The following is a 15,540-nucleotide window of genomic DNA, read 5'->3' on the forward strand; positions in this document are numbered from 1 at the left end:
TGCCGTGCCCAGCCCTGGAATAGATGTTTTTAGCCACGGTCCTACAGTGGCCACATGGCACATCACCTGTAAGTTTTCTTTGTGTGCCAGGTAACTTAGTTGTTTCAGATGGATTTTCTATGTTATTTAAGCCTAATTTTGAAAAATAATTATTTTCCCTTTTATACTTTTTGATCGAATTCCTAGTGCCTGCTGATACCCAGCACCACATAAAATGTGCTGTTTCATCTTCGCTGCAGAGTTCCTGCCCAGGGGCAATTTCGAATTTTCCTCCAGTCTTAAGTCCATTTTCTTTTTTCTTTTTTTTTTTGAGACGGAGTCTTGCTCTATTGCCCAGGCTGGAGAGCAGTGGCGTGATCTTGGCTCACTGCAAGCTCCGCCTCCCAAGTTCATGCCATTCTCCTGCCTCAGCCTCCTGAGTAGCTGGGACTACAGGCACCCACCACCATGCCCAGCTAATTTTTCGTATTTTTAGTAGAGACGGAGTTTCACTGTATTAGCTAGGATGGTCTCGATCTCCTGACCTCGTGATCCGCCCGCCTCGGCCTCCCAAAGTGCTGGGATTACAGGCATGAGCCACTGCGCCCGGCCTGAGTCCACTTTCAAATAGGGGGATGAGCTAGTCACTGCAGAGGTCCTAAGTTTCTGCATGATGGAAATACTGTGAATTTCAGCATCTGTACTGTGGTGGTGTTGGGCCTTCACCCGACCCCTCTAGGGCTGACTCAGGAATCTGGGTCAGTACTGGACTGATGGAGCTGGGGTCTGAGTCAATTATTGTCTGAACTTCAGCCTTTGAATTCACCTTCACAGTTCTTACTGTATCTTTTTGTTGTTGTTGTTTCTTTTGAAACAGAGTGTCACTCTGTTGCCCAGGCTGGAGTCCAGGGATGCCATTTCAGCTCACTGCAAGCTCCACCTCCCAGGTTCAAGCGATTCTCTTGCCTCAGCCTCCCGAGTAGCTGGGACTACAGGTGCCCACCACCACGCCTAGCTAATTTTTATATTTTTTTAGTAGAGACGGGGTTTTGCCATGTTGGCCAGGCTGGTCTCAAAACTCCGGGTTTTGCCATGTTGGCCAGGCTGGTCTCAAAACTCCTGACCTCAAGTGATCCACCTGCCTCAGCCTCCCAAAGTGCTGGGATTACAGGAGTGAGCCAGGGCACCCAGCCTAGTGTAACTAGCTTTGGATTTCAGGTATTTATGGAAAATAAATTTAAAACTTCCAAATGACAGGTAATTTAGCTTGATTTTGTGGGCTTTGTGAGGACACCTTTTGTACTTAAAAGAAGGAAAAAACTCAGTTTGGCAGAATGGGGTCTGGAGTGTCTATGGTTTTAACTTTTCTAAGTTTATACATTTATGTATGCATTCATGAACTATTTATTGAGTGGCTACTATGTGCTGGGGCTTGGAGATACCACAGTGGCAGAAACAATGTCCCCACCTTGGTGGAGCTTCCATTCTAGCAGGGAAGACTGGCACTAACACACAGACAAGATAATTTCAGATGGTGGCAGGTGCAGTGAAGGAAATAGAACAAGGATGTGACTCCAAAGTAGAGGGGCCAGGGACAGTCTCAAGGAAGGGGATATGTAAGCAGAGACTCGACTGGGACAGCGGTGAGGTTGCGGCCTGGGGCGGGGGGCCACTGCTTCCCGGTCAGTGTGGGGAACACACACTGGGTGCTGTGTGATTCCATCGACAGGACAAGCCTGGAGGTGGCAAATCTATCGAGACAAAATTGTCCTGTGGTGGCCAGGCCGGGCGGGAAGGGGAGACTGCAACTGAGCAGGAGGAGTCTTGCGAGGTCGGTGGGAAATGTTTGAAAACTGGATTGAGATGCTGGCTGCACACTCCAACTTCACGAAGAAGCCTAGGATCCCTCCGGGCGGCGGATCACGCCTGTAATCCTAGCGCTTTGGGAGGCCAAGGCGGGAGGATTGCTTGAGTTCAGGAGTTCGAGACCAGCCTGGCCAACATGATGAAACCCCTTTTCTATAAACATTTTAAAAACAAATTAGCCGGGTGTGATGGCGCGCGTCTGTAATCCCAGCTCCTCCAGAGGCTGAGGTGGGAGGATCGCTTGAGCTCAGGAGGTCAAGGTTGCAGCGAGCCGAGCTCGTGCCACTGCACTCCTCCCTGGGCCACAGAGGGAAACCCTATCCATAAAAAACCAGCAGCAGGGCCGGGCGCAGTGGTTCACGCCTGTAATCCCAGCACTGCGGAGGCCGAGGCAGGCGGATCACCTGAGGTCTGGAGTTTTGAGACCAGCCTGGCCAACATGGTGAAACCCCGTCTCTATTAAAAATACAAAAAAATTAGCTGGACGCGGGTGGCGCGCGTCTGTAGTCACAGCTACTTGGGAGTCTGAGGCTGGAGAATCGCTTGAACCTGGGAGACGGAGGTTGCAGTGAGCCGAGATCGTGCTACTGGACTCCAGCCTGTGGGACTGCGTGAGATTCCGTTTCTCTCTCTCTCTCACACACACACACACACACACACACACACACACACACACACGCAGCAGCACAGGGTCGTGCACTAGGAACGGGTGAGCTTCGCGGCGTGCACACTCGGCGAGACTCCTCCAGAAATGCCGGGGAGCCGCGCGGGCTGTAGCTCCGCGTCCAGTCCGGCGGAGCGCCAGCTGCAGCGGTCGTACCCGCCGGGTTCGCGCTGGTTGGCCCTGCCGCCACGGCGTGCGGCGACAACCTCGGGCGTCCATTGGTCGGCCGGCGGGGGGGCGGGACGCGGGGGCGGAACCGGAACCGGCAGTGGCTTGGGGGCGGGACCTCGCGGACTGCTGTGGCGGCAGCTGGAGCGGCGGCCGCGGTGGCAGAACCGGGGGCGGCCGCTGCAGTCTGGAGCCCCATAGTGCGGGGCCGCGGCCAGACCACAGGAAGAGCTCGAGGACCGGGCCGCACCGGCTGAGTGTGCGGGCCCGCGCGGCTCGGAGCCGCCGCCGCCGCCCATCGAGCCCCTCCGGGCGCGGGTCGGCCCGCCATGGGGTCCCTGTTCCGGAGCGAGACCATGTGCCTGGCGCAGCTCTTCCTGCAGTCGGGCACGGCCTACGAGTGCCTCAGCGCCCTGGGCGAGAAAGGCCTGGTCCAGTTCCGAGACGTGAGTGTCGCCCGGGAGACGCGGGCCGCACCTGCTCTCCTGGCGCCCCCCATCCCGCGCATCGCTGGGGCCCTCCCGCGGGGAGCACCGAGGAAGGGCGCGCCCCGTCCCCATTGCCCAGACGGGGAAGATGACACCCCAGCTCAGCGGCCAAAGCTTCCCGGAGCGCGGGGCTGACTCCAGGGTCTCCGGCCGTCTGTGTGGTCGGCGGCTGCTCTGCCCCAGTTAGTTAGGATCGCCCGTGTGGTCTTCATCAGCTCGGGGCACCGAGCTCAGCGGGAGAACAAATCCCACAAAGGCCTCTTGGAGTCCTTTTGGAACTTTACGGGGGTTAGGGGGGCGCATTAACCAAATAAATAGGTCAACCAGAAAAGGTTTGCCATAAAGAAGAAACGGGGTGATGTGAAGGTGATTCGGGCGGGAGGTGCGTGTGAAGGGATTGTCGAGGAAGCCTCCCGGAGAAGGTGATATTTCAGCTGAGACCCAAATAGAAAGGAGCCAGCCGTGGGGAAGATCTGGGGAGAGGGTCCTTGTTGGAGGGAACAGGAGGAGCCCAGACAGAGCCAGAAATGGGAAGGAGCTGGATGTCATCTGCTTGAGGAGAGGGATTTTTGTGTTTTGGTCACTGATGCTTAATGCTGTACATACCATTGTGTGTAAGGACTTAAGAACTCAGTCATTGTTTGTCGAGTGGAAGCTGTCTCCCCAACAAGTAATAATAAACATTTGTTTGTCCATTTACTTGCTTATTGTTTGTCTCCACCAAGGACTGTCAACCTCTGAGAGTAAGTACCTTAACGCAGTCCTTGGCAGTCATTGGCATCGATAGGCATTTGTTGAATGAACAGACAAGCTTTTCTTGACTGCCCGCTATGTTCAGGCACTGTTTTTGGTGCTGGAGACTCGGTGGTGAGCAAGGCAGACACAGTCCCTGTGTTCCTGGAGCTTGCAGTGTGGGAGGAGACAGATTAAACACACTCTGATTATGAGCTGTGATAAGTGCTAAGAAGGCAAAGAACAGGGTGTGGAAGGGAGACCGTGAAGCAAGTACTTACTGACTGAATTGAAATCCACTCAGGCGAACATTTTATTTCCTGGCCACCACTTTCATCTCCTGACTGTTTCCCTTAATCTTCCTAAGGTGTCCTTAATTTCAAAAGGGATCAGCCCTACCCCAGATCTGATATCCATTGATATCAGATATCTAATACCAGATCAGCCCCATAAGCCAGTTGCAAAGTCATGGAGAGACTCCTGAGTGACAGGCGAGGGTGCAGGTAAGATGCAGGGCGGTTCCTGGTTCCTGGAGCCACTTCTGCAGTTGTACCCATTCACCTGATGGATGCTGCGCTGAGCTGTGAATAGCACCCAAAACATTCAGGCAACAGCTGCAGGTGCAGCAGGCTCCTACATTTGTAACAGGTAGATGTTTTCCTTCCCGTTAGTACTCAAGCCAAGACACTTATCACACTTCAGTCTTACAGGTTTGAGCAAACGTACTAATCACTATGAAGGTTCCAGTTTCAATAAGCGCCACTACCTTCAGTCATAGAGTGTACCTGGGATCCTTTTCAACTGAATGTCAGTGAAAGGAGAAGAAAGTGCTGTTCATCTTTTTCCAGAAGGAAGTAAAACTAAGGTTGCTGCGATGAGCTCTTGTGTGGTGCTAGGTTTTCAGTGTGTCTTCAGCCTGAGTTTCCTACTGACTTTGTGGTGACCAGATGGGATCACTGTTAGTAACCCTTGCAAGGGAAAGTGGGGCAGGTGGTGACTTCCGTGGTGACAGCTAGTGGGAAGTACCTGGAAAAGAAAGGTCATTCAGCTGATGGGGAGGACTCCCTGAAGGGAAAGTTCGCACTTTTGTTACAGTTCTCAGTCTAAGAACAGGTTTCCTCTTTAGTCCTTCAGCTGAAGTGGGAGTATCAATGGGTGTGAATATCAAAACAAACAGCACCAGATCTCCTCTGCCGGTTTTACTAGGTTAAATGTGCCTTGAATTGAATCTACATTAAAATGTACCTTATTCCATTAGCCTTGAATTAGGGTGCTGCCCTAAAAGGGAAAAAAAACCCCAAAATTTATAAAAGAAACCACACAATAGAAAAAAAAAGTTAATATGTCTGGGCACGGTGGTTCACGCCTGTAATCCCAGCACTTTCGGAGGCCAAGGCGGGCAGATCACAAGGCCAAGAGTTCGAGACCATCCTGGCCAACATGGTGAAACCCTGTCTCTACTAAAAATACAAAAATTAGCTGGGCATGGTGGGGTGTGCCTGTATTCCTAGCTACTCTCAGAAGGCTGAGGCAGGAGAATCACTTGAACCCAGGAGGCAGAGGTTGCAGTGAGCTGAGATCGCGCCACTGCACTCCAGCCTGGCAACAGAGCGAGACTCCGTCTCAAAAAAAAGTTAATATATGTAAGCTGGTGATGGTGGTGTATGTATGTGAAATCCATGTTTGTATTATTGCCACAGAAATTTACCTCTTTATAAATAAAGATTCTACTATTTGTAGAAACATCATGCCCATTTAGAGTTAAGTACTATTTGATATTGAAGGAAGAAAATGAAAGCTGAGAAGTAGTATCCTGTGACAGCTTTAGACACAGAACTTCCTTTCCAGCAAGTTCCATAGAACTAGATTGTGTCTGAATCATTAGTAACTTGGAAGTGGTTACTTTTAGTTCGACCTCCAGAAATGAATGATAAGGTGACAAACAGAAGTGAAATGAGAATTTTTACCTTTTTTCTGGTTCTTTTAAAAAAAAAGTCCCCAAAAAATGAACAAGAACTGAGTCAAACACTGAGTAGACACTTACCAGGTTGAGCAGTTTCATGTCAAGTTGTATCTTAACTGTTTCTTGAGAGTGCCCAGTACAAATCCTGGATGGAATAAAGATAAATTTCGTGTCTTAAATGGCTTTCAACATGAATGATATACTGTAAATTGTTGAAGTATGAAAGTGATAGATGACCATTGTGAGAAATGTGGAAAACATAAGAATAGTAACATACCTTGCATGATCCCAACGCCTAGAAATTAACTTTAACTTTTTGGCTAATACTGGACAATCAGCATTTCTCTAATAATGTTTAAAAATGTCCATATATATGTATTTTTATATAATTTGAACCACACTGAAAACATCCTAATCTGCTTTACACAGAAATCATGACTAACTTCCTAATTTTATTAAATATTCTTTTACAACTTTTTAAAATTGTTTTAAACTTTGTATTATAAGAAGTAGAGGGAAGAGTACAGTGTACCCCCATGTACCCATAAATGTAAACTTAGTTTTTTCTCACTTCCCAGACTAGATCATTTTGAAGCAAATCCAAGATATATAATTTAACTTTTCAACAAGTACCTCTAAAAGATGAATTTTTTTTCTTTTTTTTTTTTGAGATGGAGTCTCAATTCTGTCGCCCAGGATGGAGTGCAGTGGCGCGATCTCAGCTCACTGCAACCTCTGCCTCCCAGGTTCAAGTGATTCTCATGCCTCAGCCTCCTGAGCAGCTGAGATCACAGGCGCGCGCCACCACGCCTGGCTAATTTTTGTATTTTTAGTAGAGACGGGGTTTCACCATGTTGGCCAGGCTGGTCTCGAACTCCTGACCTCAAGTCATCCACCCACCTTGGCCCCCCAGAGTGCTGGGATTACAAGCATGAGCCACCAGGCCTGGCCTAGAAGATAAAAAATTATTACCAACATTGTACCTGAAAATTTAAATAACATTTCTTAATATAATCAAATACCTGGTCATTTTTACACAACTTTATTGAGGTGTATGGTAGAGTTTACCCATGATTTTTAGAAAGTTTATGGAGGCCGGGTGCAGTGGCTCACACCTGTAATCCCGGCACTTTGGGAGGCTGAGGCAGCCAGATCACTTGAGCCCACCAGTTTGAGACCAGCCTGAACAACATGGCGAAACCCCATCTCTACCCAAAATACAAAAATTAGCCGGGTGTGGTGGCACGTGCCTTTAATCCCAGCTACTCAGGAGGCTGAGGCAGGAGGATCGCTTGAACCTGGGAGGCAGAGGTTGCAGTGAGCTGAGATTGTGCCACTGGACTTCGGCCTAGGCGACAGTGAGATCCTGTCTCAAAAAAAAAAAAAAGAGTTTATAGAGTCATGCATCCATTGCCACAATTGTTTTAGAACATTCCATCACCCCAGAAGATTCTTAATGCTCATTTACAGTTAATCCTTATTCCTACCCCCACCCCCCCAGCACCCACTAATCTGCTTGCTGCCTCTAGGGTTGTCTGGACATTCCATGTAAGTGGAATCACACAGTATGTGGCTTCTTGTGTCTGGCTGCTTTCACTTAGTATGAAAGTCATCCAGGGTGGGCGTGGTGGCTCACGCCTGTAATCCTAGCATTTTGGGAGGCCGAGGTGGGCGAATCATCTGAGGTCAGGAGTTTGAGACCAGCCTGGCCAACATGGTGAAACCCCATCTCTACTAAAAATACAAAAATTAGCCGGGCGTGGTGGCACTTGGCTATAATCCCAGCTACTTGGGAGGCTGAGGCAGGAGAATCGCTTGAACCTGGAAGGCGAAGGTTGCAGTGAGCCAAGATACTGCCAGTACGTTCCAGCCTGGGCAACAGAGCGAAACTCTGTCTCAAAAAAAAAAAAAAAAAAAAAAAAAAAAGAGAAAGTCATCCCTGTTGTTGCATGGGTCAGTAGTTCATTCCTTTTTATTGCTAAATAGCATTCCATTGTGTAGATATAGACTGTAATTTCTTTTCTTTTCTTTCTTTCTTTTTTTTTTTTTTTTGAGACAGGCTCTTGCTTTGTCACCCAGGCTAGAGTGCAGTGGTGTGATCACTGCTCACTGCAATCTCGATCTCCTGGGCTCAAGCAATCCTCCTGCCACAGCCTTCTGAGCAACTGGGACCACAGGTGTGCACCACCAGGCCTGGCTAATTTTTTATTTTTTGGAGAGATGGTGTCTTACCATGTTGCCCAGGCTGGCCTCAAACTACTGGCCTCAGGTAGTCCTCCCACCTCAGCCTCCCAAATTGCTGGGATTATCAACACGAGCTGCTGTGCCTGGCTATAATTTCTTTAACTACGCTACTGTAATTTCTTGAACCAGTTTTCTATTGTTGGATTTTTGGGTTATCATTTTTTCTTTTTCCCTGAGATTGATGTTGTCATAGATTTTCATCTGTTTCCATAGCTTTTTCCTTAGGTTAAATTTTCTTCATGGGGTATTGCTGGGCAAATAATCATTTTCAGGATTTTTTCTTTTTTTGACCCAGGGTCTCACTGTGTCACCTGGGCTGGATTGCAGTGGTGCGATCTCAGCTCCATCCAACCTCTGCCTCTCGGGCTCATGCAATTCTCGTGCCTCAGCCTTCCAAGTAGCTGGAATTACTTAGGTGCGCCACCATGCCTGGCTAATTTTTTTTTTTTTTTTTTGAGATAGTGTCTTGCCCTGTTGCCCAGGTTGGAGTGCAGTGGCACGATCTTGGCTCACTGCAACCTCCGCCTCCTGGGTTCAAGCGATTTTTCCACCTCAGCCTCCCGAGTAGCTGGGATTACAGGTACCTGCCATCATGCTTGGCTAATTTTTGTGTTTTCGTAGAGGTGGGATTTCACCATGTTGGCCAGGCTGGTCTTGAACTCCTGACCTCAAGTGATCTGCCCGCCTCATCCTCCCAAAGTGCTGGGATTACAGGCGTGAGCTACCGCCCCGGCCTAATTTTTGTATTTTTAGCAGGGTTGGGGTTTCACCGTGTTGGCCTGGCTGGATTTTCAGGCTTTTTTGGTAACAGTTGACAAATTGCTCTCAAGAAAAGTTGTGTCAGTTTATAGTTTCATTCAATAGTATACAAGAGTGTACATCCCCCAAACTTTGGTGATGTTTTATTTTTTACATAAAAATATTTTTAAATTTTAGAAATTTAAACCATATTTTTCATCCTTTTCTCAGCTCAACCAGAACGTAAGTTCTTTCCAAAGAAAATTTGTTGGTGAGGTGAAGAGGTGTGAAGAGCTAGAGCGAATATTGGGTAAGTTTATTTTCTGATTTAATAACTTAAATAATTACCTTTATATAGGCAAACCTTGTTCGGTTTAAAAATATTGGAAAATACAGACAAGCAGAAAGGAAAAAAAGAAATTGTATTCTCATTCAGAAGTAATCACAGTTATGTAGGCATGTATTATTTTTCTGTATTTTTTATTCATCTATAAAAGTAAAAATTTACAAACATAATGGCCTGGTTATTTTGTTGTTACCCATGTTTTTTACTTAACAGTGCTTACTATAACATCTTTTCGTGTCAGTAGACATAGATATTTACCCATCATCGTTTTTGATGGCAGCATACTATTTGATTGTATTAATATTAATGTGCCGTGGCTTATTTAACCGATCCCTTGTAGTTTATTATAACTTAAAAACATTGTACTTGTTAATAAGTTACTTAATTTAAAATTTTTTCAAGGAACAAGGGAGGCAGGAAATGGAAGATAGAGTGATTGACAATAATTTCCTTTTTCTCAGGGCTTCCTTTGCCAGTGTGTTAGATCAGTGCTGATTGTTAACCATTTCAACTAAGCAGCCCAGGGCCACTTCTTTTATCTCTAAAATCTTTACCATCTTAGTCTGGTACTAGTCATTATCAAATCAAGCCTTGACGTTCTCACTGAAGTGGAGGGAAAATGACAGTCAACTGAAGGACAAAGCTTGTTTTTTTTTTTTTGTTTTTTTTTTTTTGAGATGGAGACTTGCTTTGTCACCTAGGCTGGAGTGCAGTGGCATGATCTTGGCTCACTGCAGACTCCACCTCCTGGGTTCCAGCGATTCTCCTGCTTCAGCCGCCCTAGTAGCTGGGACTATAGGTGCGTGCCACCACACCCGGCTAATTTTTGTACTTTTAGTAGAGACGGGGTTTTACCATGTTGGCCAGGCTGGTCTTGAACTCCTTGTTAGGGACACACCGCCCCAAAAAAGCTTCTTGGTACTGCCAACACTTCCCCCAAAGCTCTCCGTGCTGCCCACCCCTCCCCCTGAGCCCCTTTAACATTTCTAAGCCCTTATCTACGTGCCCCCGGTGAAGCCAGCAAACTTAACTTATCAGGCCTTCCTGCGATAAGCAAAACACAATTATAAACCATCCGGACCACACAGGGGGAGGTTGTGGGAAGCCTAAACAAACTTTGCCTACAGCCCCCTGTAAGTTCCTTCATTTAGCTGCTACCGTAAAGGTCATAAGGTGATACATGGCAAAGTTAACCAACAAACGACCCCAGGGTCTCTCTGCCCCGTATAAACCCCTCATTTTGTAAGTTCAGGGCTGCCTCCTCTGTCGTGGAGCAGCCGGCAGGTTCGATAAACTTACTCGCCTGACTTTGGGTCTATTCTTCCTTTCTCTCGGCTGACCTTACACTCCTGACCTCAGGTGATCCGCTGGCTTCGGCCTCCCAAAGGTCTGGGATTACAGGTGTGAGCCACCACACCCGGCCTATTTTTTTTAAATTGGAGATTTTTAAGTGTAACAGGAAATTTTAGTCATCTGAAATCTAGTCCTATTCATATTGCTTGAGGTCGTAGTTATTTGTGTGGTTCATGTATGTTAGTGGCACCATATTCCTGTCTTTGCAACCTGGGTGAGTCATTGGATAGATGGTGTATTCAGAATAAGGTTTTTAAAGGCAGGGCAAATGTGATAACACATTAGGTATATCCAGGACTTCCTGTAGCTTAAACTGTTTCAAAAGAATGCAGGGCTGGGCACGATGGCTCACGCCTATAATTCCAGCACTTTGGGAGGCCAAGGTGGGAGGATCACTTGAGTCCAGGAGTTTGAGACCAGTCTGGGCAACATACTGAGACCCTGTCTCCACAAAAAATAAAATTAGCCAGGCATGGTGACATGTGCCTGTAGTCTTAGCTACTCAGGAGGCTGAGGTGGGAGAATTGCTTGAGCCCAGGAGTTTGAGGTTATCGTGGGCCAGGATGACACACCACTGTACTCCAGCCTGGGCAGCAGGGTATGACCCCGTAAGAATGCAGACTTAAAACAGTGAAAAAGGACCTCTCAAGGAAATTTAGGTGTACGCCAGGCATGGTGGTGCGCATGCCTATAGTCTCAGTTACTCTGAAGGTAGAGCCGGGAGGCTTTCTTGAGCCCAGGAGTTCAAGGCCAGCCTGGGCAACATAGTGAGACCCCTGTCTCTTAAAAAAAAAGAATAAATTGAAGTATAAATTGGTTAAAACAATTTGCGTTCATTTCTAGAAACCTCTTAGACCCAGTGCTTCCTTTGCTATCTTGGTAAGACAGTTTCTTTTCTTTTTCTTTTTGTTTTTCCTCCTTACTTCTTTACCTGCCTCTCTCCCTCTGTAAACCAGTTAGTAACACTTCTAAATATTAGGCCTGATAATGACTAACAGATATTGTGACTTTTAGCCTAAGGAAAGGGATGCTTCATGGAATTGAAAACATAAACCAAATAAAGTAGTTAGTTTTGACTGGTGTACTATTAGTTTCATGAATCTAGGTGTTTTTTTTTGTTTATTTGTTTTGTTTTGTTTTAATGACTGAAACAAAAAACATCTAAAACCACAGCTTCTGGAAGAACCACTTGTTCTTGCCAGTCTTGTTCCACTCTTTGAACTTGATCTTGGCCTCCCACTGGGCCTTGCATTTAAGAGCAGGGTCTCTGAAAACCTGATGGTTTTGTCTAAGGGGATGGTCACAGGGTACTCTGTGGGCATGAGGTCATTATAGTTATAAACTTTCACAAAAGACTTGACCTTTGACCTCTTGGCAATCTTCTTGCCCATGGCAGCTGTCACTGTGGGAATAATGGTCTTTTTTAGCCACCAGAGCGTGGCTGCAGGTGTGGTCTGAGGTGCCGTCATCAGTTTTCTTCATGAGGATTGGCTTTGTGTCCAGAGTAGTGTCCGGCCACGACTGGCACCATTTTCCCAGGTTTCATGAACTTGCCCATTTCTAGGGCTGCCCTGACACTTGCCCCCCAGGCTGCCGATGGCAGCAATTGCAAGACCCAGCCAGGCTTCTGAATCTAGTTTTTAACTTCAGTGGTGAAGCAGTGCAGGTTGTCCTCAGCCACAGCCTCAGGGCTGACTGGGAGCTGCAAGAGAGCCTGGCTCTTGGTGCTGGGTGGGTTTCCTGGTAGTGGTTGTGATTTTCTTGTTGGACTGATGGATGCCCTTTTCTTTCTGAGGGCATCTGCGAGAAATCATGTTGCCAGCTCCCGTAGGGGCTATTGTAGGTCTATCACTTGGGTAATTCCTGCACTTCCAAGTGCGCGCCTAACCTCTGCTTCATTCTGCCCATGTAGAGATGGCTGCGACTCAGAAGTTCTTTCACTAGAATATTAGAAATGAAAAAAATGGGTGGAATTTCAGAAAAGGTTTATCCAGGTTATTGTTCATTCTATTTATTTATTTTTTAAGTCACTAAGAAATAGAAGAGGTTGTTGTTTATTTTGTCACTGCATGCAGATCTCTCTAGGCAGCATTATTTTTGGAAACAAGGTTGCAAAAAGTGACCAGTAAGTCAGTTGGGACAAGCAAGATTTTTGTGCATTTAGACATTGATTTTTAGATGGCTTGGGAAACATTGGGCTTTAAAATGTTTCCGACTGAAATGTATTATAGTACATTTTAGTATCTAATTGTTTAACTTTTATTTTCACAGTGTATTTGGTACAGGAAATTAATAGAGCTGATATTCCCCTTCCTGAAGGAGAGGCCAGCCCTCCTGCGCCACCCCTGAAACAGGTTCTAGAAATGCAGGTAATTTGCTTCTGACGAAGCTGGTTGCAGCCATTGATCTCGGGGGCTGCTTACTTACTTATTTCATGTTGTCTAATGCTTTTCTGCCTTTCTTCTCAAAACCATGGAAGATGGTGATCTCTCTAGGCAGAGAGATTAAAGACCGCTATTATGATTAACCCTCAGTAATAGATTATCTGTGTTAAATTTTAACAGTAATTCAGTTTTCTTTTACAGTGTAAGGCATATGCTTCCTTTCCAGGTGGTGGTGAACAGAGGCAACAAGAATCAAGCCATCAAGCCTGATTGATGGATCAGAACAGTTCATGATCCTGTACTGTTTCAGAAAGCTCATCCCAGGGTCACCCATGCCTTAGCTGCCTCTTCTTGTGCAAGGAATTGAGGCTTCGGTGGTGTGCCTTCACAGTCCTCCCACATTTACCCTGGCCCTTCCCCTCTAAATTTTGGAAGCTGGTATGCAGTCCATGGGTTGTCTCGGGTGGGCAGCAAGCAGCGTTCTGTCACCCTGAGTTCCCTGGCTGGTGTGCTGGGGATACATCTGTCTCCGGTGAGAACACTCACCTGTGCTGCTTATTAGTATTCTCGGTGAATTCGTTCCTCACCCTGTGAAGTAGGCTGGAGCTCTTGATAACTCTTCTAAAACAATTATCATTGTGTAACTGAAGCCATTCAGTTGCGGGCTCCTCTGTTTGTTTATCTGGGAGGAAGTCTTTCATTACTTGGTGCAGGAGACTCCAGAGAGAACTCTCCAACCAGATGAGTAACAGCAGTCATCTGGATTGGCCTGTTCGATGGGTCGCTTGTGATGTAATTACAAACCTAGTGATGACTGTGTACAGTGCTTGTAAGGCAAAGCGGAAGTAATGAATGTAGTATGTTAAGTGATTTGTTTGAATACAAGTTTTCATTGACTCAATGATTTGCTTTACAGATTTTTGCTTCTGTTATTTTAATACTTAAGTATTTTTAAGGATGTTTAGTATGTAACTAATTATTAAAGATTCTCATGAATTTTTTTTTTTTTTGAGACAGAGTCTTGCTCTGTCGCCCAGGCTAGAGTGCGTGCAGTGGTGCGATCTCGGCTCACTGCAGCCTCTGCCTCCTGGGTTCAAGCAATTCTCCTGCCTCAGCCTCCCAAGTAGCTGGGATTATAGGCACGTGCCACCATGCCCGGCTAATTTTTGTATTTTTAGTAGAGATGGGGTTTTACCATCTTGGCCAGGTTGGTCTCGAACTCCTGACCTCATGATCCACCCACCTTGGCCTCCCAAAGTGCTGGGATTACAGGCGTGAGCCACCATGCCTGGCCGATTGTCATGAATTTTTATCCTCAATTAATTGTGTAAATGTGAGTGCATAGAAACTCATATGCTAGAGACTAGGAAAATAAGTTAGAAAAGATTATCTAAATATATTCTGTGTTGCAAAAAAAGGAAATGTAGACTTAAAGAGGAAGAGTCTTTGATGTGTGATATGAATAAGCAGACAAAGGAAATCTGAGAAATGACAGCACCTGTGGTTAGAGACGAGGGCCAGTCTTGGGGGTCTCACGCTCATCACAGCCTCCGGAATGTTTTAGCTAATATGTGGTGTGAACTTCACAGAAATTACCTGAATTAATATGAAACAATAAATGAGCCTATTTATTTATTTACTTTGAGAAGGAGTCTTGCTCTGTCACCCAAGCTGGAGTACAGTGACACGATCTTGGCTCACTGCAACCTCCATCTCCTGGGTTCACATGATTCTTCTGCCTCAGCCTCCTGAGTAGCTGGGATTACAGGCACATGCCACCATGCCCAGCTAATTTTTTTGTATTCTTAGTAGAGACAGGGAGGCCGAGGCGGGTGGATTACCTGAGGTCAAGAGTTCAAGATCAGCCTGGCCAACATGGTGAAACCTCGTCTCTACTAAAAATACAAAAAAAATTAGCTGGGCGTGGTGGTGCACACCTGTAGTCCCAGCTACTCGGGGAGGCTGAGGCAAGAGAATCGCTTGAACCCAGGAGGTGGAGGTTGCAGTGAGCCGAGATCGTGCCACTGCACTCCAGCCTGGGCGACAGAGGGAGACTCCATCTCAAAAAAAAAAAAAAAAAGAAAAAAACAAAACAAAAAAACCCACTGTTTTTGGTATACTGCATGAAGATTATTGGAATCACACTTGGAACTAATTACTACCCTCTTAAGTAACCATTGTTTTGTTTTAGGAGCAGTTGCAGAAGCTCGAGGTTGAACTGAGAGAAGTCACTAAGAACAAGGAGAAACTGAGGAAAAACTTGCTGGAACTGATAGAGTACACTCACATGCTGAGAGTGACAAAGACCTTTGTGAAACGCAACGTTGAGGTACTGAACAGCTCGTGAGGAAATACAGTTCTTTTATAAAAATCTCATTCCCATAGGCTGTGTATTTTGCTATTAGTTCATATAGATATGTTGCTTCTTATAAGAGATTAAATTTATTTATTTATTTATTTAATTTTATATTTTGTTTTTGAGACGGAATTTTGCTCTTGTTGCCCAGGCTAGAGTGCAGTGGCACAATCTCGGCTCACTGCACCCTCCGCCTTCCGGGTTCAAGAGATTGTCCTGCCTCAGCCTCTCGAGTAGCTGGGATTACAGGCGCCCGCCA

At 46.3% G+C, this 15,540-nt stretch overlaps 2 protein-coding genes and 1 pseudogene across 7 annotated transcripts in view; 2 read left to right on the forward strand and 1 right to left on the reverse strand.

Annotated features, from left to right (window-relative positions):
• Positions 1 to 1,248, forward strand: part of TCTN2 (tectonic family member 2) — a 39,925-nt gene extending 38,677 nt beyond the window's left edge. For all 4 annotated transcript variants that reach the window (XM_063785277.1, XM_054663814.2, XM_054663815.1 and 1 more), the window contains one exon: positions 857 to 1,248. In XM_063785277.1, coding sequence (XP_063641347.1) covers positions 857 to 1,233 — 377 coding nt within the window. In that variant the 3' untranslated portion in view covers positions 1,234 to 1,248. The remainder of the gene's footprint in view (positions 1 to 856) is intronic.
• A 1,509-nt stretch (positions 1,249 to 2,757) lies between these two features.
• Positions 2,758 to 15,540, forward strand: part of ATP6V0A2 (ATPase H+ transporting V0 subunit a2) — a 45,786-nt gene continuing 33,003 nt past the window's right edge. The window contains exons 1-5 of one of the 3 annotated variants that reach the window (XM_063785275.1): positions 2,780 to 3,123; positions 9,074 to 9,152; positions 12,813 to 12,910; positions 13,152 to 13,457; positions 15,117 to 15,254. In XM_063785275.1, coding sequence (XP_063641345.1) covers positions 15,213 to 15,254 — 42 coding nt within the window. In that variant the 5' untranslated portion in view covers positions 2,780 to 3,123; positions 9,074 to 9,152; positions 12,813 to 12,910; positions 13,152 to 13,457; positions 15,117 to 15,212. Of the gene's footprint in view, positions 3,124 to 9,073; positions 9,153 to 12,812; positions 12,911 to 13,151; positions 13,458 to 15,116; positions 15,255 to 15,540 lie in introns of all 3 variants that reach the window. The other 2 variants (XM_003314010.7, XM_016924562.4) reach the window with 2 other exon arrangements.
• On the reverse strand, positions 11,693 to 12,163 carry LOC129136567 (large ribosomal subunit protein eL27-like; annotated as a pseudogene).

Source organism: Pan troglodytes, chromosome 10 (genome assembly GCF_028858775.2).
Source record: "Pan troglodytes isolate AG18354 chromosome 10, NHGRI_mPanTro3-v2.0_pri, whole genome shotgun sequence".
Taxonomy (NCBI): Eukaryota; Metazoa; Chordata; class Mammalia; order Primates; family Hominidae; genus Pan; species Pan troglodytes.